Source organism: Ptychodera flava (assembly GCF_041260155.1).
Source record: "Ptychodera flava strain L36383 chromosome 3 unlocalized genomic scaffold, AS_Pfla_20210202 Scaffold_25__1_contigs__length_14229661_pilon, whole genome shotgun sequence".
NCBI classification, from domain to species: Eukaryota; Metazoa; Hemichordata; class Enteropneusta; family Ptychoderidae; genus Ptychodera; species Ptychodera flava.
Window position 1 is genome coordinate 11,005,156 of NW_027248279.1, and position 26,890 is coordinate 11,032,045.

General features: G+C 35.4%; 3 protein-coding genes and 1 long non-coding RNA gene across 5 annotated transcripts in view; all 4 read left to right on the top strand.

Moving 5' to 3' along the window:
- The window catches only part of LOC139125244 (centrosomal protein of 63 kDa-like), a 513,301-nt gene that overhangs the window by 238,172 nt on the left and 248,239 nt on the right, over window positions 1-26,890 (top strand). The window contains exon 4 of one of the 2 annotated variants that reach the window (XM_070691340.1): window positions 8,216-11,157. The exons of the other annotated variant lie outside the window; for it this stretch is intronic. Coding sequence (XP_070547441.1) covers window positions 8,216-8,868 — 653 coding nt within the window. The 3' untranslated portion in view covers window positions 8,869-11,157. Of the gene's footprint in view, window positions 1-8,215; window positions 11,158-26,890 lie in introns of those variants that run through there. 2 annotated transcript variants of the gene reach the window in all.
- LOC139125256 (angiopoietin-1-like) overlaps window positions 1-26,890 on the top strand; it is a 220,411-nt gene that overhangs the window by 193,135 nt on the left and 386 nt on the right. The gene's annotated exons all lie outside the window — the stretch shown is intronic.
- LOC139125142 (tyrosine kinase receptor Cad96Ca-like) overlaps window positions 1-26,890 on the top strand; it is a 213,783-nt gene that overhangs the window by 58,200 nt on the left and 128,693 nt on the right. The gene's annotated exons all lie outside the window — the stretch shown is intronic.
- Window positions 25,172-26,127, top strand: LOC139125518 (uncharacterized). The gene is made up of 3 exons (XR_011550258.1): window positions 25,172-25,265; window positions 25,733-25,871; window positions 26,043-26,127. It is a non-coding gene; the product is annotated as an uncharacterized lncRNA (long non-coding RNA).

A 26,890-nucleotide genomic window follows, 5' to 3' on the forward strand; every position in this document is an offset into this window, starting at 1 on the left:
AAATTGAATTTAATGATATACTCCACAGCTATGTTTGCAAGATTGATGAAATTGGTGTTGAAACATGCAACGTAATCTCATTTACCTGCAATAGACAAGGGTAATGTAATTCAATAAAAAAAACATTAAAAATCTCAACACAAAACACGACACTTTAGTTTACTGATTCTGACCAATTCTTCATTCTTGTAAACTTACCATGCACCGTACTGTTTCCACGTGAAGTGAAAACATATTGTGACTTAATATACAGTCACAGTACCGGTACCTCTCATGTTAAACATGACAAGGATTGTCTAACCAACACACACACTCTACAATTTCACTGGTGTAGTATTATCCAAGTTTAACTCAAATTATTGTGTGTGGCAGTCAGAAATATCTGCAGATAAAATTGCTGTCTTTGCAATGGAGAAGGCATTGTCATGAAAGCAATGCCTTAAGATGTGAAATAATTATTTATGTACAAGAGAAATTTGCTTCAGTTCAACATGTGATCTCAGTTTGCACAGATCAAGGAGCATTGTGGGTAGCATCACCACCTGTGCACTGAAATATACACTAAGTAAATGTACTGAAAAAAGCAGATGTATAATTAAGTGTCAAGATTTCTACATTAATTGAAAGAGTATGAATCAGTATGAGCCAGAGAGAAAGATCCATGAAGTCTCGACGACATCGGAGAGCCAACACTGTAACCTTTGACCCCAATCGAGTGATAGTAGCTCTGTGTTGTGCTACCTTCATGACATTGACCTGTGGTACTAAAAAACTGTACCCAGAAATTAAACCACTTCAGTCAGTAATTTTTCCACACTTTAAACATAGAATAAAACATTGGCAATAACTTTAAGCATGAATTGGCATGCCTTTCCTTTTGAATGTTCCAAAATGTCCTTTGGATCTTCAATATAAATTTGGCAAATATGGGGAAACAAAGTAACACTACCCAACAAAATTGAAACTTTTTTCTCTAAAAAAACAATGAGTCAATTCAGGAGAAAATCCAGACTCTCAAACTGCATTACTTCTTGTCTTAGTTTTTGCATTACCTTTACAATCATGCATTATGCAAAGAGGGGAGTTTAATGTTGTTTTTTAAGGTAGATAAATACCAAATCGTTCATTTTTCTGTCAAATTTTCAAAATTCTCTGAGAATACGCCTTGAAGTAAGACCCAGAATTGAGATATGTCGCCAGTTCAAGATAAGGAATGGTTTCCGTGTAATTAACGATTTTTAAAAATCAAAACAAATGCACGTGGCTATCCCGGTTAAATCGGGGAGCTTTTGTAAACATTGTGGACACATTTGCATCACTATTTCCATAATCCATCTTGAGTGACACAACGGTGCGTGGCACTAGCTAATTTACATAATGACATGCTGTGACTTCTCCAAACACCAGGATTACTTCCGTCTGTAAACAATAAACTGCAGAAAAGTGTCACTCAGTCTCCAACATACCTGAATGCTCCTTTAGGCAGTATTTTTTAACTTCAGTGACTACTCCAGAATTTCAATGTTTATCAATCTGTAACCTTGAAAAGAATGTAAAAACTAACGAGCTTGTCTGGCTAGTCAGAAATACTTTATGTGTTTGTGTGTGTCTATATATATATATATATATATATATATATATATATATATATATATATATATATATATATATATATATATATATATATATATATATATATATATATATATATATATATATATATATATATATATATATGATATTAAAGCCCAGTACGAGGGCTCCCTCTTCTGGTATATTAAGTCCAACCCAACGATAAAATGTAACTTTGAAAAGAATGTAAAAACTAACGAGCTTGTCTGGCTAGTCAGAAATACTTTATGTGTTTGTGTGTGTGTCTCTCTCTCTCTCTCTCTCTCTCTCTCTCTCTCTCTCTCTCTCTCTCTCTATATATATATATATATATATATATATATATATATATATATATATATATATATATATATATATATATAGGATAAAGCCCGAGTACGAGGGCTCTCTCTTCTGGTATATAAAGTCCAACCCAAGGATAAAATGTCGAGGCCACGGGCCGAGACATTTTATCGTAGGGTTGGACTTTATATACCAGAAGAGCCCGAGTACGAGGGTTTTATCCAACTTAAAAACTATCGCCCCCAACTGATATATTTTCGTTTGCAATGTGTTTACGTCAACCTCCCCCTTTGTCAATGTAACATGTTTAGGATATGAATTAAAACTTTATTTGTGAAATAGCCTTCCAATGTAATAGAACATCCTATAAATGCCCTAGAACACATTATATAAATGCCCTAGGGCACAGCAGATTTTGTGATGCAGCTGGTTTCCGCTGTGTTACCAAATTTGAATATTAAAACGTACCAGATGTCTACAGAATATGACATGTTCACTTTTGATTGGACAGTACTTTACTACCGTAACGGCGCTGTCATTCGTTTCTGGAATTTGATGACCAAGGCTTTACAAGTAAATAAAACACCCTGAATTGAGCACTCTGATTTGTCAATCAACAGTAGATAGTTTTTAAATTATATATATATATATATATATATATATATATATATATATATATATATATAAATATAAAGAAATACTTCATTACATTGTACTTCAAGTACAAAGTCATGAAATCTATAACTTAAGTTTCATGCATCCTGCAATCCTCACTTCTAAGGATTGCACATGCATGAAACTTAATAGATTTCATTACTATGTACTTGAAGTAATTTGTTTATTTAAAACACTCTGTTTAGCACTGAGCAATATATATATATATATATATATATATATATATATATATATATATATATATATATATATATATATATATATATATATATATATATATATATATACAAAATGTATACAATGTGCCCTCCCGGTTATCACCATAATGGCTTTATGGCAACCTCTGAACTTGGGCACAGAGCGTACGGTATACCAGTATATATATATATATATATATATATATATATATATATATATATATATATATATATATATATATACTGGTATATATGTATATGTGTGTGTGATATGTGTGTTTGTATGTGTGTATGTGTGTGTGTGTGTGGATGTGGATGTGTTTTCTATTTACAATTTAAATAAAATCCATTTAAATTAAAGCCATACCTAAGACAGAATATTTGTGTATGGAAACAATTATGTATTTCCCAACAGATAAAAGTGAAATACAAAGAATGTTATTCATGAATTGCACACTCTGTCACTCCACTTGGCATCTTCATATTGGAAAACATCTTCCGGGATATCTACACTGTGAGTCTGCACCATTCCTTGCATCCATCATATTGTGCAGGTTGTCTGCAAATACAATAAACATCATTATTGAATTACCTCAGGTTTCCATCATCTATTTGTGGATCTACATTTTGGAAATGGGTCAAAATATGTTTGGTTTTATTTCCAAAACAATTATGTAGGTGCTTCGTCATCAGTTTATGATCAAACAGTGAAAATGGTTCTTCCTCATCAGTTTATGAGCCACAATCTGTACCTCCCTCTGGTTACTGTACTGGAATGTGGTTAACCCTGACAGACTTGCCTTGAATCTGTAAGAATGAACAAACCTGGCACAAAAATGACTTAGGTATAGTGTGATTAAAACGTCATAATAATTGACAGTATCCCTCTCATAGTATACAGTTACCCATTGACCAGGACAGTACAGGTTATAGGACATCTCTCCTGTTACCTATTGAAAGAAATAAAAATTCACTTAATAAAGTTGACTTGAAGTCAGCTATTTTAGGAAACTGTTCAGCTGGTGACTTCTGTGCTGCTTAAACTGCATCATTTAGTTGATCACCATTTGAAATTGGTTTTGAATTGTCACCACTGAATTTTTCCAGTATATTCTTACTCAGTTCTGGTGAATGCAGTGACCGATGTAACAGTGTGACTGTAGTCAAAAGACATTAATTAAAAGTTAAAAGACATTAATTAAAGCATTAATTAAAGCCCCCCCCCCCCCTCCCGTGCGGTCATTTTTGTGAACGGAGTCTACGACATAAAGAAATTTCAGTGTCATAATTGATTTGGCATTTGACATTCTGCATAATGTCAACAAAGTTATATTCATTGAAGACATTTACCCTGATTGATGGGAGCAATGTTGAAACAGTTTTCCCTAAATATAATTTTACACATTACCACTGATCTGAATTGATGCTCTCAGACACTAATTTTTAACAACTTTGATTCACTTTCTTTATTTATTCAAGTTTTTTCACACAATGCTCAAGAACATTATTGACAGGGCATGAAGATTCAATTTGTAGGGTGACCTGCCCCTAATATTTAGGTTTAACTGGTGAAATTATTAAATGTTGACAGCCTTAAAGAACAATTCTGAATTGTCTGTACTTAGCTACACAGAAAACTGAGTTAATGCTAGTGAAAAGTCCTATACCGGTACAACAGTAAGTCACAGCAGCAGTATGCTATTATGGTTTTGGTAGAATTTTGTCATGAATAATTGCTCCATTTTACCGTCAGTTATAAATAAAAATAAAGTGAGAGGCATGCCAAGATTGATTAAACATTATAGGTTGAGAAAGGAAATTTGCTGATTACTGTGACATAGTTCTCTAAGTGCAACTAAGTAACTTTTTCTGTGACTTTTTATTTGCATTTCCAGTGCCCAGTGTAATTTGCTGCTCCTATTGTTTTCAGTGAGCCCCTGCTATTAAAGGGTTGCAACAAATAAATAAATAAATAAATAAATAAATAAATAAATGCACATTAAAAATATGAAGTATGTGTTCTTGTAGTAAACAGAACCACTGAATAATGAAAAAAAAATCACAATTACATTGTCTGATTTGCAAGGCAAAAATGAAATAACATAATTGCACTAGTCAATTTGTATTAATTTCTGCATAATTTTCCAGCCATTGTTTGTGTCATAACCATAACAGGTCTATCTTTCTGTTTCTGATTCCCTGTATGTTGCTGTGTTGTCATAGATGTGAAATATTGGTACACAGACTCAGATAAAATCAGCATATTGTCTCAAAATCCTGACACTATGATTTTGCAAATTTGTCATAAAACATAAACACCTACCCTACAGGACTGGTCTTGCTTACTCGGCACTTGATAGGCTAACAGCGCCCTCTATCATTTGGTTATTGTGACATCAAGGTGTTTGCAGTCTGTTCCTAAATTAAAATAAAACAAAAAGGTTAAAGTCTAAGGAATCAACGTAACATAAATGAAGTCAATCTTTTACACTTACAAGAGTGAGAGGCACTTTAACAGACAGTAGCTGTAACTTTTTGATGTTTTTTCAGTTTTGTTTTGTACATCAATCATCACTTCTTGGGCCATACCCCTAATGCATGTTAAAACACCAACATTTTAATAGTTTGCCAACTCAGAATCAATGGACATTGTAAATGCACTGTTTCTGTTCAAAATAGAATTCCAGACTGGAGTGGAATTCACCAAATAACAATAAAATAATATTTTGAAGTTCACTCATGTATAAGCTGAGTTGACATGCAGAATACTGTGTATCTCAACATGTTTTTGGAGGAGAACAATCAGACTTTAACTTCTCTTAACTAAATCACTCACCAAAAGTCAGGCAAAGTCATTATATCAGCTGAGTTGAGGTGTGGAATACCATGTATCTCAACATGTGTTTTGGAGATAAACAATAAGACTACGGTATAGATAACTTTAACCTTCTCAGGTGTAAATCCCTAAACAAAAAGACAGGCAAAGTCACCAACAGTTTCAGCTACTGGCCCTTTTAATACAAATACATCAAAATTTATTTATTTATTTATTTATTTATTTATTTATTTATTTATTTATTTATTTATTTACAATGACATGCAAGCGTAAAACACAATCCATAAGATTAGGATTATTGGTAAAAGTATAGTTAGTATTGAGATTTGAAAACATCAAAGCTCAAAATAAACATCAAAACAGTAAACACAATGTCATTTGTGTCTTCAATAGACATCCATTGAAACAGTGCATGCTAAATTCTTCTTCTTCAACTACACTGATAACAGGGGGTGCAACAGTCAATACAGACCAGAAATCAATACACATCATGTTTCAAGAATAACTTTGCTGAGCTGAAGTTTTTAATATGAACTGTCATTCCAGTCAATTCATGCTAAATTCTGCTACTTAAACTACACTCATAACAAGAGCTTCCAAAGTCAATGCCAGCTCCAAATTGATGTATATCATGTTTCAAAATTGACTGAGCTATCAAATTTTCAATATGAGCTGTCATTCCAACAGAAATTTAATTCATCTCATGATAGTGTGATTGCATATTGAATACATTCATAATTCGCCAAGAGAGATAATACTACAAGTTTAACTCTGGCTGTCCAAAGTGCAAATTTGAGTCCTGCAATAACTTATACTGTAGTGTATCCTGTAATGGGGGCCTCACTCTGTGGACTTTCAAACTAGATCTGTTCAAACTAGATCTGTATCACAAATCTTAATTTTGTATCTACATGCCGCTATGCAGGATATTTAGTTAAATTGCTACATTATACGAAAATTCAACTTCTTGTAAAATCAATGTCAAGTACAGAAGAACAATAGACTGAATTGATGAGTTCTATGATTGACCTGAATAACAAAGAACTGATGTCAGATTTAAACTGAGATGTTTTTTAGAATACAAGTCAGACTGATCATTGTGATTCCTTTGATGTACATGCTGTGTTGGTATTTCTCAACTGTCAAGATGATCTCAAACAACATGGATGATTTTTAAGGTTTTACAGAAACAAGAGTCATTCCCAGTTGTCATGAATTTTGTTAACATTCATTGGAAAACTCTGTACTGCAAAATGTATTGCACAGAATTGCAATATTACAGATACCATAGCGGCCAGTCTGAAATCATTATAAATATTGTCTGATGAAACAAAAATATTTTGACAACGCCAAATTGGTAATGGAGGTCAAAATAAGTGTGAAAAAGAAGGTTATGTATACAGATAATAAACCTGAATTTCGTTATGTTGAGGTAAACCAAACTAAAATTTTCACTGACCCACCAAAGTACTTTCAGTGGTCTGACACCACGTTCAGTACATATCCAGTGTATTTCTTGGTATGTGCGCTTTTAGAAAATGAACTCATACATTAATACAAGACACATAATTATGAATAGAATTCAAAGGTTGCAAGGGCTGCTCATTGAAGATTTGAAATTCCAAGTGAATGCCATTTTATAGGGCCATGGGTAAAAATCTATAAATAATATTTTTCCATCGTCATGATCCCAAAGACTTTGACAAAGACCATCACAGAAAACATTTAAAATTTTGACTGTGAAGCCTGAGATACAATGCTTGGTCAGAGTTTTAAAATAAGATGTCCCTTACTGTGACGAAGAAGTTAAAAAAGACTCAATAAAACAAAGAAATGAGAATACTTCAAATTGCAAAGATGAATTTCAATTTTTGGTTTGGTGATTGCACTATGTACAACTTGCACTTTGCCCATACATTATGTTCAATTATTCTTTTTTACAGTTAAGAGAGCTATGTTTTGAATCAAGAAGGAAAATACATAAAATAATTTTAAATTCACGGTTCCTCTCTATGTGACTCAACAAAAACAAGGCACTAAAATTCAATTCTCTATTGACATTTTTATGTTTTCTTTTGAAATGAATACACAAAAATTATAGACCAATAATAAATCATAAAATGGTTTGGTTTGAGTTTGTGACTCTGAGAAGCATACTAAAATACACTTTGAGCAAACTCCACACATTTTAAAATGTAAGTATTTTCAAACAGCGTTATGATATTCAACAAAACCAAAGACTGGCCACAGTTGACATAATAGGCTTCATCAAAGAATATCCCTGTATGACAACTAAGTGAAACAATAAACTTTATATTTACTGTCATGGTAAAATTGCAATGATAAACTCCCAAAAAGAAGTTAAAACCTACCTGTAATAGTTTTGCTTACATTGAGGTTGACATTAAAATTGTTCTGTACTTCACAGGTAAAATGGCAGTAACATTTTAATAAATTATGGATATAATCTTTGACTCCTGTAGTACAGAAAATAATCTTAACAACAATAAATTTCAAAAAATAGAGAAGTGAAAACTTACCTGCAGTATTGTTTACATTTAGGTTGACCTTTAAACTCTTTGTTACTCCTCAGGTTCTGAGTGGACATTGCAGGTATTGGGCAGTGTGGAGTCTGGTACAGAGCCAGGACAGTTTAATTATCCAGAAGGTCTGGCATGGCATGGAGATCAGCTTGTGATCTGTGACACAGAAAACCATCGCATACAAATACTCAATAAGAATAAGGTGGTCATAGAAATTATCAGATTTGATGGTCAGTTTGACAAAAAATTCAAGCCATATGCTGTGGCCATATCCCCTGATGGTCACTTCTTTATCACTGACATCGGTAATAACCAAATAATTATTTGTGACCAAAATAAAAAAATTATTCAAATTATTCCCCAAAGTGCAGACATTGAGGTTAGGAGCATTACTGTAATGGCAGCATTTATTTTTGTCACTGACAGCAAAGGTAAAAGTTTGATCAAATACAACATCAAAGATGGAAAACTTGTTGCGAGAGTCAGTGATCAATTCATTGATCCATACTCTGTAATGGCTACTAGCAACAATCATCTCTTAGTGTCAGATAGAGGCAAAGATGTCATTCATGTTTTAGATTCTGATTTGAATTTTCTGAATTCATATCGCAATGATGAGTTAAAGTCTCCACTAGGCTTGGGTGTCGATTCACACGGCAATATTTATATTGGTAAATGGGGGAGTGCTGGCATTGTAAACTGAGATCTGATGGACAATTGGATTGTGTATTATTTGAAGGTGATGAGTATGACCCAGAGTTCATTGCAGTCAATGATGACATCACAACAACAATTGCTCTCACAGGGTCGTATCGGTCCGTCGACCAAATCAGAGTATACTCTCAGTCTGTATCAACATAGATATGCATTACAATCTCATCAAAATATTACCATTTTTAACACATTTTTCACATCCTACACCCCAAGTTTGGACTAAAAATCTCTTGTCCTCAACTCGACACAGAACTTCCTGTGCATCTGGATAAGAATTGTGAAAATTTTGGTGAAAAATTCTGGAATTTTTTGAAAATGCATTGAAAGCAATGGACGGTCTGCATCGGTGACGTCATCGATTGTTTTGTTGACTTCAAGTAAAGTAGGTCAGTAGGTTTTCTCCATTTTTCTCAAAATCCAGAAATGTTAGACATCAAGTGTGGGCTAAAAATTTCTTGTTCACAACTCGATGGACAAGTTTATGGTGGTTGAAAACCAAGTTTGAAAAATTTGGGTGAAAAATTTCTGACATTTTCATAAATGCATTGATTGCAATGAGCAGTTTGAATTGGTGACGTCACTGGAATGCCAAGTAAAGTTGGTCATGATAAGAATTTCTCAATTTTTGGTAGGATTACAAAATTTAGACATCAAGTGTGGGCTAAAATTTTATTGTGTATGAGTCGCTAGACTTGCCTATAGTGACCAGAATCCATGATGAGAATTTTTTGTGAACAAAATATGAGTAACTTTTGATGAATCATAATGAATGAATGAAAACAATCAATTGATTCTTGAAAATGCAGTGTTTAAAATTCAATCATTAAAATTCTCAAAATGGTTTTCGGACTTAAAATTGATTTCCGTACTTTGTATTGATTGCACGGTTTCACTGAAAACAAAAACCGGCGATTTATAATTTTCCAAACTCACAACAATGGAATATTTTGATGAGATTGTGTATTGGACTGTCCTGACAAACCATCAGATCTCAATTACACCAGAGACAAACGACCGGTACATCAACAGTACCGTACTGTTGATTTGTCAGTGAAATGTACTTGTAAAACATTACCTGTATATCCTGTGATAACTCCTGCATAATATGCAACAAATATTTCCATCCGATCGCGATGGTAAATTCCAAACTGTCCATGATCTGACAGTGAGCAAGTGATGGCCAGCTGGGATGGCCGGCCATGAAAACTTGTGAAGCCCATGTGAAGTCGGATTTCGTGACAGCGCCTCCTCTGGCAAATCATGAGATTCTTTTGAAAGAGGGCGCTGTGACGCTCATCGTAGGAAATTTACATCCGCAGTTTCTTATAGGAAGACTGTGGCTTCACAAAGTAAAATACGGATGCAGCAAACACTAAAATTTCCAGAAATATGAACAAAAGATAGTTTTGCTTTAAAATATGTTACTCAGATATATTTTAAAAAGAATAAAACTGGTTTTGGGAAAGCAAAAGCTGTTGTAATTGATTTACCGAAAGTCTTCTCTTTGACGTTTTCGGTCTTAAAGTACATATGGCTTGCAATGTCAATGCATTGTAGAGGAAAATAGTAGATATGTAATGCGTTATATTGTATTTCCTGTACTCTTAAAATAGGGCAAGGTTCTCTAAAAGAACTTGAAGTATAAAGTTTTGTTCGTATGTCGCAATTCATTTCTTTTCGGTCATTTATGCCCGGATTGTCATAAAATAAGCAAAAGCTAGCGCAGTATAATTTTTGTGACACTCATTTAAGCAGTCATAAACTTGAGTCGTACATGTGTAATATCTTTATGCTGATGATTAATTTATCGTTGTCTTAACGTTTTCCAAGGGCAGATGGAACGGTATATATTCATTGATAAATTTGCAGTGCATTGCATTGTCAGTATTAAAACTAGAAATTCTTGCTTGGACTGTAATTTTCAGTTTTCTATTCAAAGGCTTGAAACCGTGTGTGCTTCATTTCATTATAGTTCATAGTATACAGTCTTATCATCCCGGAAATAGATATGTATATTTTATACAAACTTTCATTTGTATCCAGGATCAGCGTGAAGATTTGTTCACTTTTTTCTGTCACCAACATTTAACGATTACTGACTTATACATGTGTAAATGAATTGCGCAATTATGAAGATGTTCCATTTCGATTGCTACTGAAACTGTTGTCAATCACTGTAAACTGAAAAAACATATCCCACTTCCACGCAATGTAAGTCACAATGTACACTTTCATATTCTGTGATGTAATTCTTGCATTAAATGTATCAAACACGAAATCGTTTGTTTCACTTTATTTTTGAATTCGTGACGAATAAAAATGCAACATAGAGTATTTTTTTTTGCAATATCACAATGAATATTGAAACATTTCGATTTCAATAAGACGACATGACGTTGGAAAGCAAAATTTCCCCAAAGACCAAAGCAGATGTTAGAGTTAGTCGCCCCGAGATATCTCACTGATCCCATAACGGTTAGAAACTCTATGAAAGGATACAACATCTGCCTTTACTTGAATTTCTTGCATTTGCCATTTCTTGACCTGGAATACATTTTTATCGCTTGTTTATTGACTCTGAATTCCCTAAGCGTAACTTCAACTGTTTAATTTTTTTCCTTAGAGGTTGGTGTGAATGACATCCATGTTCCTTTCAATCTCCTGTTCCCCCAAACTGACATGAATGTACAAACATTATTAATTGGACGATTTCGATGTTCTGTTGTAACATCTTCCCAATGACAGTAATATAGTTAAACCTGTCGGTGTGCGCTTTTTCCTTGTAGTCCGTGCAGAACGCAATTATTTTTCTTCACGTCATCCGATATGAAGATGAACGCCAGACATATTTGTGCACATTATTTTGTCCACGAAGCCCACCAACTTGTAAATGACTCGCGTCAATTGAAAAGGGAGGATTAAGTCACAAGAAAAATATTGAACACTTCCAATTAATGAACTCCCTGTAGAAAATTTAGGTCATAATCCCATCAAAGTATATATTTTCTGAAAGTCTATAGATATTGGCAAATGCTGTTTTGTGTTATTTTATAATTGTTTAAATAAGGATCTTGTGACAGTAAATTTGAATAACCTCTTAAAATCATTTTTTATATTTCCATACACTGCAGGTACAATGCCATATTCAGCACATTAGCGTAGAGGGCGACATAACATTAAAGGGAACACCAAACGGTCCATGCACACAAGCGTGACGACCGCTCTCAGCGGCCTCAGGGCACGCGATAAGTTCATCTGCTTGATAATTAATGCGCTACGTTGAAAACAGACAAATAAAAGTGTGAAATTTGCATTTTCTGAAAGTTTAACTTCTCGAATTCTCTTACATTCCTAAAAGTGCCCGATGTTAAGATATGAATTTAAATAATAAAATATTTGACAGCAATCCTGATAGTGACATTGTCCTGGAGGTCCGTTTTACTGTCATCGTGAGTTTTTAGGAGAACCGTTTCACATTCTCTGTAGTCTGTTATTACTACCTTAATAGTGACTAGGGTCCACTGGCTCCATCAAGTTGTGCGGTCAACTATCACAAGGAGTGTCATACCTTAGTTATACCTGGCGGCAAAAATCTCTACTCTCGCGTATTTTGCCAAGAATGAGACCAACTTTTTTGATCGAAATGCTAACCTTAGCACCTCTCATGAGGTTTCGCCAATGTATTATATGCCGCACACGGTGAAAGATCATTTCATTGCCCTCTGAAGGTTGATATTCACTCTTGGCATTGTAGTGTACATGTGGGTGCGTTTTACATTTGAATCCCTCTTTTTTCATGGCGGACACATTGTATATGATATTGTAGCAGATGTAGACTTGCTCAAAGTCTGTTGGCATATAAATATCAAAACAGAGTAAATTAAGTATAAAGTTCAGCAGACTGTCGCTTTACTGGAAGGCTATTGCGTACATTACGGTGAGTACGCGATGCTAGGCCATGCAGCCAGTAACTGCTTTCGAGAACAGCCATTTGACTGGAATCATGGAAGTTCTGTGATCCCGAAACCTCGGATCCGGAGTAATCTTACATTATCGTCGTATGGCAAAATAATCGTAGTCGCTTAATATAACGGCAGTTTCAAAAATTTCCAAAACATGGTTTTGCGGAAAACAGTATTAAACAAGATTCGTGTAAATAACGATTTATCTGCACTGTTTATATTTCATAAATATTAGTGATTCCGTTAATATGGAATTTTCTAGGGAAAGATTTTGAAGATCAATCGAGTCCTTATAGAATTACATTTTAACAGTTCAGCATTTGCAAGGGTCAATGAGATTGTTACAGAGATTAAACAATCATATTGTATTCACTGATAAAACATCAAGATGGAAATGATCATCTAAACAGAAAGAGTGAAGAGCAGTGATGAAACCAAGGAGGAAAATCATCTGCAGGAAACAGACACTGCATTTCATCGTATGAAATCCCGATATTAAACATATGCAAGTTGATCTGTGATGGATCTTATATAGTCAACATCACATGAAAGGGGTAAAACCGTATTTTTTTCAGTATTTTTAATATATGGCCCCGGTTCCATAATAGTAGAGTCTGTTTGATGTCATATCCGCCATAGCCGGCCGACATGCTGAGTCAGTCACGAGCCAACTCGACGTCGTAATGGCGATGGACGTTCGTTTTCTCGATAGCCACGGGCGATTTCATAAGTCACAGCATAGTCTTAATGCCAGTCGATGAATTTCACTGGTGACTGCAGCGACTTTCAAGTTTTCATGCATAGTTTTCTCTCTTTTTCGAGATTAAATTTAATCTGTAATTTCTCTTAACTACTTCTCTTTTTTCTCCGAGAATTGCATTTGCAATTTGATATTGAAACAGGGTAGAGCATTTATCATCAACTGGTCTGGCTGGGAAACCGTCCCTGAGTTAGCTTTGCTATTTAGTCATTGCGGTTCTCTATTTGGTTCGATGCCCATTGATTTTGCTACTAGCCTTATTTACACTAGCCCACTACGATTACATACTGTATGACTTCCAAAAGACGGAAAATAAAGAATCGACAGTTCCGATCGCAAATATATCTGCATGGTCGACTTCCGATGTTTTCTCTGAAGAAACCGAGTAAACCTTCAAAAACCTGACTAAACGACCCTCCAAGAAGAGAACTCAGCTACCGTAAACACACATGTTCAATACTTATCCACGGTCCCTCATCACATTGATTTCACGCTCATAACGTCAACCCACCCTAGAATCCTATTTACCAGTCTGGTCATATAGACAACCTTCAATTGAAAAATTTTATTCTCTTATGTCATCTGATAACAAAGTTATAATTTCAAACCTTGCTATATTTGTGTACAAAGCTTTTAATTTGAGAAAAGAGTATTTTTGAAGTATTGTATTTCCTTTCTTCTTTTGTTTATCAATGATTTATTTATCTCTGTGTCTGTTTACTGTAACTTATTTTCTGTATATTTTGTGATGTATGCGATTTGGGCCGGTGGCCTTCTAGAGCAATAAACCATATTATTATTATTATAAAGTACAGTTTGTTACCAGTATTTGCTTTTTTTCATCAAAACTGAACACGGCAAAATGCATATCAGATAAGCTGGTTATCTGTGATTTTTTACGGATTGAAAGGCTCTCAGAAAATTACCACCGCCGAATTAATTTAACGGGCCAATTAACAAAAAGGACGACGATGAACGTGAGACATGTTTGTTATGTGGAGACTGCTTCAAAGCATGAACGGTGACATTTTATGAGGTCAACAAATTCATAATTCAGTAGTTATATGCTGTACTTTACAAAAATCTCAAACAAATCTAATTTGGGTGTTATGTCCTAGTGGTCGCGACTGCAAGCGGAGCCATCTGTGACACTTCACCACCGGCCTCTCGATGAACGACTCATAAGTTGACATTGTATGCTGGGAAACAAAAAGTATTAAACTCCGTGACAGGCAGGCAAGATAAGACAAGGCGTTTAGGTGCGTAGATCTATGTTTATAAAAATAAAAAATGACATCACCGATCATTAGAAACGTGGTGTTAAAGAACATAAGATTATTGTTTTGTAACAGAAGACTATGGAGATCATTTTCTTTGAGTATATATAGTCTATTTTTATAGCAAACTTGTGCAACCAACATCTGAAGAGTAACTTCAACACTTGTGGTTTTGTTCTTCTCTTGCTATAAAGTTAGTCAAATTTCAGGAAAGTATCTTTACATTTTCGATATCTTTGCAATGCCAATGTCCAAACCGAAGCCATATCCGAAAGACCACACAATCAGTTCCAGACGGTGTAACTCCCCATCTCTCTCTCTCTCTCCGTGAAGTCTAGCCATTTCGATGTTTTATTTTGTCGATATTTCATGGATTTAACCATTTGACAGTTCCCCCTCTATTGTCTTTCATGGTCACCGCTCAGTGTTAACGTCAATTTCGGGTATCAAATGTGGTATCTGTCGTCACTCCTCTTTTATTCCTAGCATGTTCAATGTCAAACTCAAAACGCGAACACCGCTATATTTCATCCGACTCGAACTTCGATACGAGACGACACTAGAATTGTCAAAGTGCGGATGAATTGAAATATCCAGTAACTATCGAAGATTTAACCACAGCAAGCCCGTCTTCCTCAGTACGACTCTAACTCCCTCTTACTTCGATACTTGACGATACTAGACTTGTCTAATTGTAGTTAAAAACTATCTACTGTTGATTGACCAATCAGAGTGCTCAATTCAGGGTGTTTTATCTACTCGTAAAGCCTTGGTCACCAAATTCCAGAAACGAATGACAGCGCCGTAGTAAAGTACTGTCCAATCAAAAGTGAACATGTCATATTCTGTAGACATCTGGTACGTTTTAATATTCAAATAACACAGCGGAAACCAGCTGCAACACAAAATCTGCTGTGCCCTAGGGCATTTATATAATGTGCCCTAGGGCATTTATAGGATGTTCCATTACACTGGAAGGCTATTTCACAAATAAAAGTTTTAATTCATATCCTAAACATGTTACATTGACAAAGGGGACGGTTGACGTAAACACATTGAAAACGAAAATATATCAGTTAGGGGCGATAGTTTTTAAGTTGGATAAAACCCTCGTACTCGGGCTCTTCTGGTATATAAAGTCCAACCCTACGATAAAATGTCTCGGCCTGCGGCCTCGACATTTTATCATTGGGTTGGACTTTATATACCAGAAGAGCCCTCGTATACTCGGGCTTTATCCTATACGTAAATATCCGATATATAGGCCATCTGAAATTAACCACCGCAAGCCCAACTTCCTTAGTTCGACTCCAGTTCCATACCTGACGATGTCGTAGACTTGTCAATATATATATATATATATATATATATATATATATATATATATATATATATATATATATATATATATATATATATATATATATATATATATATATATATATATATATCGGGGATTTTACGAACTTAAAGATATGACAAAAACAATCGTATTTCGATACTGTATAGTCTAGTAGCTGTAAATATCCCACAGTAATGTCGCGGCGTCGTCCGATAAACAGTATAAATGTACATGTACACGCCGTTAAACTATCACGCTGCGAACTAATAGACTGTGATCCTGTATTCAAGGTCTACGGAATACACGTGCCTAGTATCCGTGAACGTTGATTGGAGTCAACATTGTCCAGTCGAACGTCGTGGACGTTAGAATTGTTGCTCGCATGGGTTGCATGTTTTAATAATGAAAAACGATATCTCTTATATCGGAAGCGTCGTGATACAAAACGTGAAAAAAATTTATGAAAAAGACGTAAGTGGAACAGGTCAGTATATGCCGTGCCGTATGTACATGGCTATTATCACAGGTGTTACGTACCCTCAGCTATTCACTCATACACAGCATTGCGCCGCAGCCTTGTACTTTCCTGGGGGTTGTATCGGCGCGGTTTTAGGAGTGAAACAGGAGTAGTGACTTTGAGCGTAAGTTTTAATAGATCAAGGTGAAATTCACAGCCTCACTATCGCTCGCAGTGAGAGCCCTCACTTCAAGCCCTTACATTCGCTCGCACTTCGATTGTGAGGGCCTCACTTTCGCCCCGCACTTGTCGATTTCCTGTACCCTTATATTCCACAGTATTTCAATCAATCAATCAATCAATCAATCAGTTATTCATCAATCAGCAAAGTGTATATAGCACCAAAACCCCAAAACAGTGTTTTTGTTGCTCTGGAGAACATGTGCGTTTTCAGTTTTCTGTTGAAAGTGTCCAAGTATGGGGATTCTCTGTTGTCTGGTGGTAGAGCGTTCAATAGTTTAAGTGACGTATGAAAATGCTCGGCCACCATAGGTGATTGTTTTGTAGGTTATTGATGTTAAAGGTCTTTTTTGTGGATGAACCGAATGTACAAATGGGAATATAGGGCTGGGAGAAGATCACTGATGTTCGCAGAATATTTCTATCATTCATTTTCTGCGATAACATCATTAACTAATTAAATCTGCATTAGCTGTACCTATTGATGTATCTGTCATTATTCTTGTTCGTTTTGTAGGAACTTTCCTTGTTCAATAGTTAAACAGTCATTGTTGAAAATAAAAGTCTATTCCGGACCAGAATTTATCTTTTGACGATATCATTGCAAATTGTACACGGCCTGCTGTGTGTACGTAGTGGTAATGCTTTGTTTTCGACATGTCTTAGGGAGTGGAACGACAAAATATGCTCTGGAACAAAAACGATGAAAACATCATCAACAGTTATAGCGATTGTTGTTTTAGCTAATTCAAATTCAATGTCACAACACTTCTACTCTGATTCCAGTCTAATTCCTGCCGTGAACCATACCGTTCCCCAAAGCGTACGACTGAAAATGTAATGGTTCACCACAAATCGTATTAAAGTCACATGGTTATCACGTGTAATTTGGCGGCATCATTTTGTCTCTTAAAGAGCGCGAGCGCCCTTTTAACGATTTTTCGTTCACACACGTCATTTAATGTCTATAATAGAAGATGGTTCGAAGTCGAGATTGTTGACACAGCTGGAAGTGAAGAATTTCTTGAATGAAGAAATCCTGGATCAATAAATTGAAATATTTCATGATTGTTTTCGCACTGAATGATTTGAAATCACTGGGCGACGCCATCTACGCATGCGCTCTGGTTAAAAAACCTCAAAGGTAAGATCGTATTTTTTGAACTTCGAATTATCAGTCATTAAAATGTAGCAGCACAGAAGACATCAGTTACAGATGTCAAAGATGAATATTCAGAACCTTAATTATCAAATAAAGCTACAAATAGTCGGTTGAAAGTCTTTACGTCAAAAAAAAAAAAAAAAAAAAAAAAAAAACAGGTATAAGAGACAGATATCTGTTATAAAGACAATTTGACCGTTATTTCGAAAGTTTCCAGTCTTGCGAAATAATAGAGGACATTCACTCCAAAATTAACAAATTTCAGAACTTTCGTTTCCTGAAATTCTCCACATTGTCCAGACTGATAGAAATATACATCATGTACGATACATGTATATCCTGTCATATCCATTTATCTCCAAGTACACATTTAGTGCAATATAGTTGTGTATTTGTATACACGCAAAGACTTGTATTAATATATATGATTACATAGAAGCCTAAATATATCTGGTAGTGTTATGAATAACAATATGAGTCTTCTCGAGAACTAGTTCACGTGACATAGAATAGGGAATTCGAAATTTATGCATCATGAGACTGTACATGGACGGTAACATCGCCATACAAATTAAAGCTAATTTAAACATTAATTTAAACATTTAAACATTTGCTGCAAGATTTTAAAAACTTGTTGAAGCCTTGATCTTCTTGATCTACACAATATATCAACAACAGTGATCATTGCAATTTTCGATCGGTGATATCTGATAAATATTATGTCATGAATTGTTTGCTTTAATATTGACGCTATCATCCTGTCATTTATGCGAAAAGCACTTTTTTACTTCCAGAACGTCGGTTTGAACTGAAGGCAGACAATACAACCAGTATGGTGGAGTTCTGTGGGTTAAGGAAGTTCTGGATTACCAGATGCAAACTGTTCATGGTGTGGTTTACAGTTGACAACATCAAATCACTGGAAGTCGCCATAGAAACATGCATGGCCATCAAAAGACTCAAAGGTAGGCCATCTTTCCAACGTGTTTGCTGGTTAGTCCTTAAGATAAGTTTGCATGTTGGTAGTTCTGCGATAAGGCGACAAGAAAATATTCTTAAAATTCAAAAACTGATATCATCACTCATTACTTTAGGCTGGATTTTGTCTAATCTGTATAATTTGTCTAATCTTACATACGTCTTGATGGGTCCTTTACGCATGTCGAAACCGAATCAGGGTAAGGTTTCTGGATGAATAGAGAGAAATCAGGCGACACGCTTCATTCATGTCTCTGTAGGTATTTATTTAATGGCGTCTTTTTTTACATCGAGTATTGTGTCTTTGACATTGTTACTTATTAAGATACCTTTAAGTGACGTATTTTATATTTTGTTGTCTTTGGTCAATGTTAAACTCAAATTTTGGAGATCCAAATAACATCTGCCGCAGCTCACCTTACTCATAAAAATTATCATCATATTTCTCAGTTATTCTATATATATCAGGATAGAGAGTTGTACTCGTACTTTCTCATAGTGCCGTTCTACATAAAGTTTAATAAACTGTACAATTTATCAGGTCAGAGGATATGAAACCTCCGTGGTCTAAATTCCAACACGATATTACGAAAAAGACAACACGCCGTGGCAAAGCTTGCACACAGCAATATGAACATCAAGGTTGCTGATCAGAACAAGTTAGTGACCACTGTCATTTTTATTATTTGTTTTTTTTTTCAAATAAAATAATTGCGGAATAAAAATAACATGATATATTTCCTTAACATGAAACAGTTACAAGTCACATCAAGATGCCAAACTACAGCACTATGAGTTGGGACTAGTCTGATGTGAAAAATATTTTTGATGGTCTTACAATCGGCAAATATGGAATTTGATCGCATGAAGAAGAAGTCATTTTTGATGACCAGATGTAACCTTTATTGTTGATACGTGAAAGGGAAAAAAAGGACAATGAAATATATAAAAGCACTGATGTCATGGACAGTCAATTTTGGAGTTACAATTGTGTATATTCTCACCTTGTACAAATGGGATGCCGAATTTCGTTTGTTCTAGGATGAGATGAAGAATCATGAACACCATTATACAGGAAATAACAATCCATATCAAGGAATATTTTATTTTGATCTTTGACATACTCCTTAGAATGACTACAAGAAAAGAAACAAGCAAGAAGAGGGTTTCTTGGCCAATGCTGACAAAATATTCAGTATCGTACAACTGTGTGACGGACGAGTCGCTGAACACTATAGCAGAAGACAAGAACATGCGGAGATCTGTTATATACATATGTACGACGTCAGCTTCGCAGGAACATGTCCTGGTGTATCTACAGTGAATACAGTAACATTCAAAAATGATACATTGATGTATAAAGGCACCACGTCATTGACATGACAATGTCACAACGGACATATACAATATATTCACACAATTTCATAGAAGATTCACATTGATCTCTTACCTCGATACGCCAGACAAAATTTAGAGCGACAGTTGAACTAGAGGTATCAACAGCGACTCATAAATTACAATCCTATAATAATCAAGTGGCTCGTGGATAACAATCGAGGACAAATCACAGTTGGGGGCAGCCAAAGGTCTGTTAAATGTTCCTCAGCAACAAGTATTTGAACACCTAAAGTTTTACATATGTTACCACACTAAAACCTACCAATACAAGCATTTGTGGGAAAATAACAAAAAACATGATCTGTTAAATTTCCCCTTTACTTCTTTCTGAAATCGCCATACCTTGCGAGTTACTATTTAACTCAAAACTTGTCAGAAAGAAATTAACAATAAGTGAGGCGTTCACTCATAAAATTGAACAACAAAATGAAATAATATTGCATTTATTTTTGTCTCCTTTGGTAGTTAATAATAGGTTTGGTTATCGTCGTATTTTGTTTTGGTTTTGGTTTTGTGAGCTAACAATATCAAACTACTGATATTAAAAGGAAAGTCTACATCCAGCGGTAATTATAACACAAAGCAAGATGGCGTATGAGCTTCAATGTTAAAAAATATTCAATGTATGAATATAATGTGTCTGATATTTTGTTCCATTTTCTGCCATTCCTAGTACACTGTGGTGTGATTTTCTACCATATGAACAAGAAAAAAGAGCAGACGTTGCTTGCCTGTGCCGACGTGCACGGAAATAATTGATAAACCTGTATCTTTTGTGACCCCAGGACACAACGATGTGATCAACTGATTATTGGAGAAAACGAATCACATTATCCACATGATAGAAATCAATTTTGTACCAAAGGTTCCTGTTATGTTTATCTAATGCAGATGCCCCACTTATTAGATAATGCTGAACCGTGCGGTAGCAGGTTCCCATAATCTTTATATTCGTAAGTCATGGATTTAAGACCAGTATTTGTAAACGGATTTATAATCGTCATGTGGCAGATTGGTCCATTTTTTTTAGTTTCGTTCAATAGCGTAGAGGGCGCCTCTCCACATTTCGGGTTGCCTAAAAGTGGCCATTTACGGTGTGAGCTTTGCATTCGTGCTTACAAAGAGCTGTGGTTTCGCAAGATGTGTCCATCTATTTAAACTCTTAGTTGATGAATATTGTGAATTAAAAGGTGACATTGCTAATCAAAACAACTTTGTTTGGTTGAAGGAGGGACACTTAGTGCCCATCGTCTCTCACTGAGACATTGTTGAGGATCTAATTACAAATCTTAGGGCTTGAATTGCAGTACTACAATAATGGAAAATATACGATAGGTTTGATATTTAGGCAAGAGATTTACTAAGTGAATGAACAAAATGAGTGAGTGTGAAAGTATGTGTGTGCGCGAGTAAATAAGCTGATAAGAAAACAGTACGTAACTGAGTAAATCAGTCAGTCATAAAAGGTATACAGTCACCTGTAATCTAAATATGCCAATATATGGTCAAAGAGGCGTTCCTTGATATTCAAAATGCCCATATGGGGGCGCTGTTTTTAAAAAGCGGCCACCCGCTTAAAATCTGTTATTGGTTAGATTTTCTATTTCGATGGTAACTATGGTAAAATTGGAACAGGCGACATTATACCTTCAAAGTGCATCCTTTTGTATCTGTCTCTCGTTCTCTACTGTCTCTAATCTCCCCCCCCCCCCCAACACCCCCAATTACCTCCAACAGCAATGTTGGTACGTCATCTACAACGTCAGGAACGGCTTAAGAGGTATCATATCATGATACCAGTCCGGTTATTATGTCTTATTGTTGAAACGGCACGATACATATCGTACTTTGTCCGGGTATATAGCCAACAGTGATCTATTGAAGCCAGGGTATATATTGATTCAGAATTTCGCTGAAAGTTTAATGATTACAAAAATAAACATCCTATAGACGTCTTTCCACTGTGGTTGATGAATTTTTCGCCTGTAAATTGCCTCAGAAAATCAAATTAGTTTATTCCTTCGAAAACGGCTATACAATTGTCCTTGGGTATTTGAATCACCGCAGTAGATCGGCTTTAGCGAAATGCGCGTTTGCGATTGGCAAAAACACGTCACTGATTCGCTGATCGCGTATTTTTCTGCCAACCAGTTTGTCAGAATTCCCACGTGTCTCCCTGTGTTTCTGTCCTTTTGTATGTCCATTTGTCTTCATGTATGCCTGCCTGCTCAAGTATCAACCCTTTGAAAAAGTATCTCTCTTCTTTTCGCCTACATTTACACGATTTAAGTATGACTGGTCATGCCTGTGTCTTTATCATTTGTATACTTTATCTGTCTCCATACATTCTTCTTTGTTGCATGTCTTGTTGAGTACCTCTTGTCTATCTTTCAATCCATGAGTGTTTGTATTTGCCTGAATCCTGCCTCTTTCTTCTTTCTAGAAGTAAAAATCGCTACTTGTCGGAAGCTATCTTTCCCAAAAATCCACATGAAAGTATTTGATGTGACATACGCTTGGGAAAAATTGCAACGGTGATACAATAAACATATAGTAAGATAAACTTTACTGTAGACCATACATAGCTGCCAGAATTAGTTTATGGTCGATGTGCATCATTTGGTAGTTTATCCCTCAACTCGAACCAACTCTTCGTGCAACACGAAATATCAGGCTTCTTTAACAGCGAACAACAAAGCCGTACGTCATCTTTCCGAATCAAGAAGTTGAGAAGTTGCACAGTCTGAACCCACAAATTTTATGGAAAATGGGATTTAAAGAGGCACACAGGCATCTCCTATCCTAATAAGATAAGATTTTACATAAAAAGAGAGCACCGATGCAGTGAGCACTCGGTAAAAAACAAATGACGTTATCAATGGCATTGATATCACTTTGAAGCCATATTGTCGACTTCTGAGCTTTCCAGCTTGGTGAGAAGAATAGGTTCCATAGAAAAATAAAACTGCGAGACACCTAGATGACCTCTGTACTGAACACTTGTAATAGTGTATACTTAAATAAACAACAAAATACGTCTGAAGTCCATAGCTCCAAAACGAGATATAATATGCACGATAGGTTTAACACGCATCAATGGTATTATTACCACTCTCGATGCTGATATACTCGATATTTATTTATAAGAGCGTATAGACAACATAGAGATTATATTTGTTACGGGAAACTAACGGAACATACAGAAACTTAAACAGTCCAATGAAATGTTTCTATCTAAGTAGATTAAGTGAGGAATGCTCACGACATGTTTTAACATTTCATTTCAAATCGATTCCTCTCTTTTTTTTCAAATCGGTTCCTCTGTTTTTCCAACGTTTTCATTTCAAGATGGTCCATCCATAAATTCGTGTCTACTTCTGTTTTTGTATTTGGAAAGGTTTTACTTCTTGCAGCGACTGTAGTTTGTAAAATGCTCGTTTCAAAAATGAAATAGTGCGGTTATTAGCTGTCATTTGTTATTGATGGTATATTAATCCATTTAAAACAACGTAGTGCAGTGTCATATTGACGAGTCAATCTTTGTATCTGACCTCTAACTAATAGAAAATGGCAGTACCCTACTGTTTTGATATTATTTTTCATTTTAATTGCATCTATTAATCGTTTTGCTGCCTTGATGTATATTCCGATTCTGTCCAACATGATACAAATACCAGTGTTGGCTTCGAAACTTAGTTATTTTTCAATTTCGAAATGTAAATTCGAGAGCCATGGAGCTTGTCTAAACAGATACTGTTGATGGTCCATTTGTTCTGAATATAGTACACCAAATATGACCATACGCCACTCAGAATTGCCAGTTCCGACAAAGCACGGCCGATAGGTTTTCTTATAACACTTAATTCTGACATGTTAAGTCTGAATTTACGGCTTTCATTTAACAGACATTTTGTCTTTAATGATGTTGTACGTTTGATGATAAAAGGGGATTTACCTTTGTTTCAATAACTCGAAAACAGCTACGCATTGAATTGCTCAAAATGTTATGCCCACAAGGACGAAAATAATCTTGTTGAGATTGTTAAAGTATTGCATATTGATGCACTTTAGCATGTTTTTGGACAAGTCTTCATCGATGCAGTGGCACAATTAGCAATTTCGCTCTGAAACTGGCACCTCTGAAATGACACCTACATTTCATTTACTGAAGCAGGTTGGACTGTACAATATTAACTTTATACTTGTAAAGTATGAAACATTACCTATAAAAATATATGTTTACTTTCATCTTAATTGAAATTCATGCCATCTTGAGCGGACTAATCAATTACCTCCAATGGTGTCTCTCACGAAATGTAACATGAACGAAACAGCCAAAGCTATAAAACGCGGTGATCTTACGAAAAACAGAAGTGTGACTTTCCAGCGACATTTCACCTAACTACAATCTGAAAACGCTGACGGTACGTGTTGTTTCCCTCTGGTGTGCAGCTCTTTGCCTATCAACAACTAAGATGGTGAGTTTTTCTATGCAGAGATATCAATTTCCCTAATACTTATTTGATCTCAATAGACCGATTAATTGTTCCACCAATAACTCGAAAGCAGCAAGGTATTTAAACAAATCTTTATACACAATTTTTTTCTTGTGCATCTGGAAATCTGGAAATCAGCAATCTGTGAATTTGACAATTTAAGTTCTCTAAATTTCATTCATATGCCTATTTTTTCTGACAACTCCTACCAGGGGTGTGGTTGCAACTCCCAAGAATGTAAAGACAACTGTACAGCGGATTTAAATATCATGTTGCAATTCTCCAAGAATCAGATTCGGCTATACAACGGCGAGGTACGTACACTAAATAAATTATGTGCTTTTTATCAATTTAATTTTATTAATAAGCCTTTCACTGCTGCTATCAGGTCATCTTGATCGTACGTACTAGAATGACGTCACATCATTTTTTTCCGTTTTCGATTTATCAATTGGCGTATCGTCATTAAAGTGACAGAGTGACTAAAAGTTCTCACCTATTTATAATGCAATACATTATAAGTGATCAGTAATTTTCAAAAACGATACATTTCAGTTTTGTACAAGTCATAATGACAATAAACATACTTACATTTTAATTAAAAGTATGTTTGATAGATACACTAAGGCTTTTTATCAAGTACGAGTTTCTAGTCATAAACAGATCTGTGGACTCACGGTGTACAAAAGATTGAAGCATGGCCATGCTTGCTATACTTGATGGCTACAAAGTGATGGCAAACTTATCATTTGTAACTTTTCGAATTAATTGCCTACTGAAGGACTGGTTGTTGATGTATGACACTAAACCGGAACTATCACACAGCCTGGAAGTCCTGCAAGAATCTGTACACCTGTGGCGTTCGTAAAAGCGGTCAATATTGGATTTATCCTGACCCGAATGTCAAAGAAGCGACAAAGGTACTCCATGACTCTATATATTACTTACATCCACTTACGCGTGTTCATCTTTAGGCATTAAACCCAGTAATATGTGACGTATTATTTTGGCGTGATTCCAAAACAGAAGTAATCTTTTTGTCAAGACACTTCATTTGCCTTATTTCACTGTTTTCCTTGCCTTACACAAAGGTGTACTGTGAAATGGATTTTAATGGAGGAGGCTGGACAAGGGTCTTCAACATGACGGCACGCCCTGATAATGATAGCAGTGGCGCTGATTTCTACCAATCCATAATAAGCTAAGCATACATAACAATTTGTTATTCTTACTACGGCTATCATCATCATCACCATCATTATCACCATCATCATCACCACAATCACCTTCATCATCACCTTCATCATCATCATCACCATCATCATCACCACACCACCATCACCTTCATCATCACCATCATCATCACCACCACCATCACCTTCATCATCACCATCATCATCACCACCATCATCATCATCACCATCATCATCACCACCACCATCACCTTCATCATCATCATCATCATCATCATCATCATCACCATCATCATTATCATCATCATCACCATCACCATCATCATCATCATAATCATAATCATCATCATCATCATCATCATCATCAACTTCGTCCTTCGTCTTCCTCCTCATTGCAATTATCATCACCGTATAACTATACACGTCAAACCGTAGTTTTTGTTCTGTTGAATACTATAAAGGCGTTTCTTGTCTAGCTGTTATGGTTCGTGAGTCATCCGCCTTGTCTCACTTTTGTTCAGCGTTAACACAAAGTACTCGAGAAAGGTGATCATTCAAAGGTTAATACATTCGGTAACTTAGTGCATATTTATTATTTTAGCTCACTATAATGACAAGCAAGAAGAAGGCAGCAACAGCAAGACTAGAAAGCAAAAACTAGAGTATACTTACATATATTATTGAGCAGGAAGAGTGGGCAATTCCGATAATGGTATTGCATCATTTTGCTTTATCCAAATTTCAGG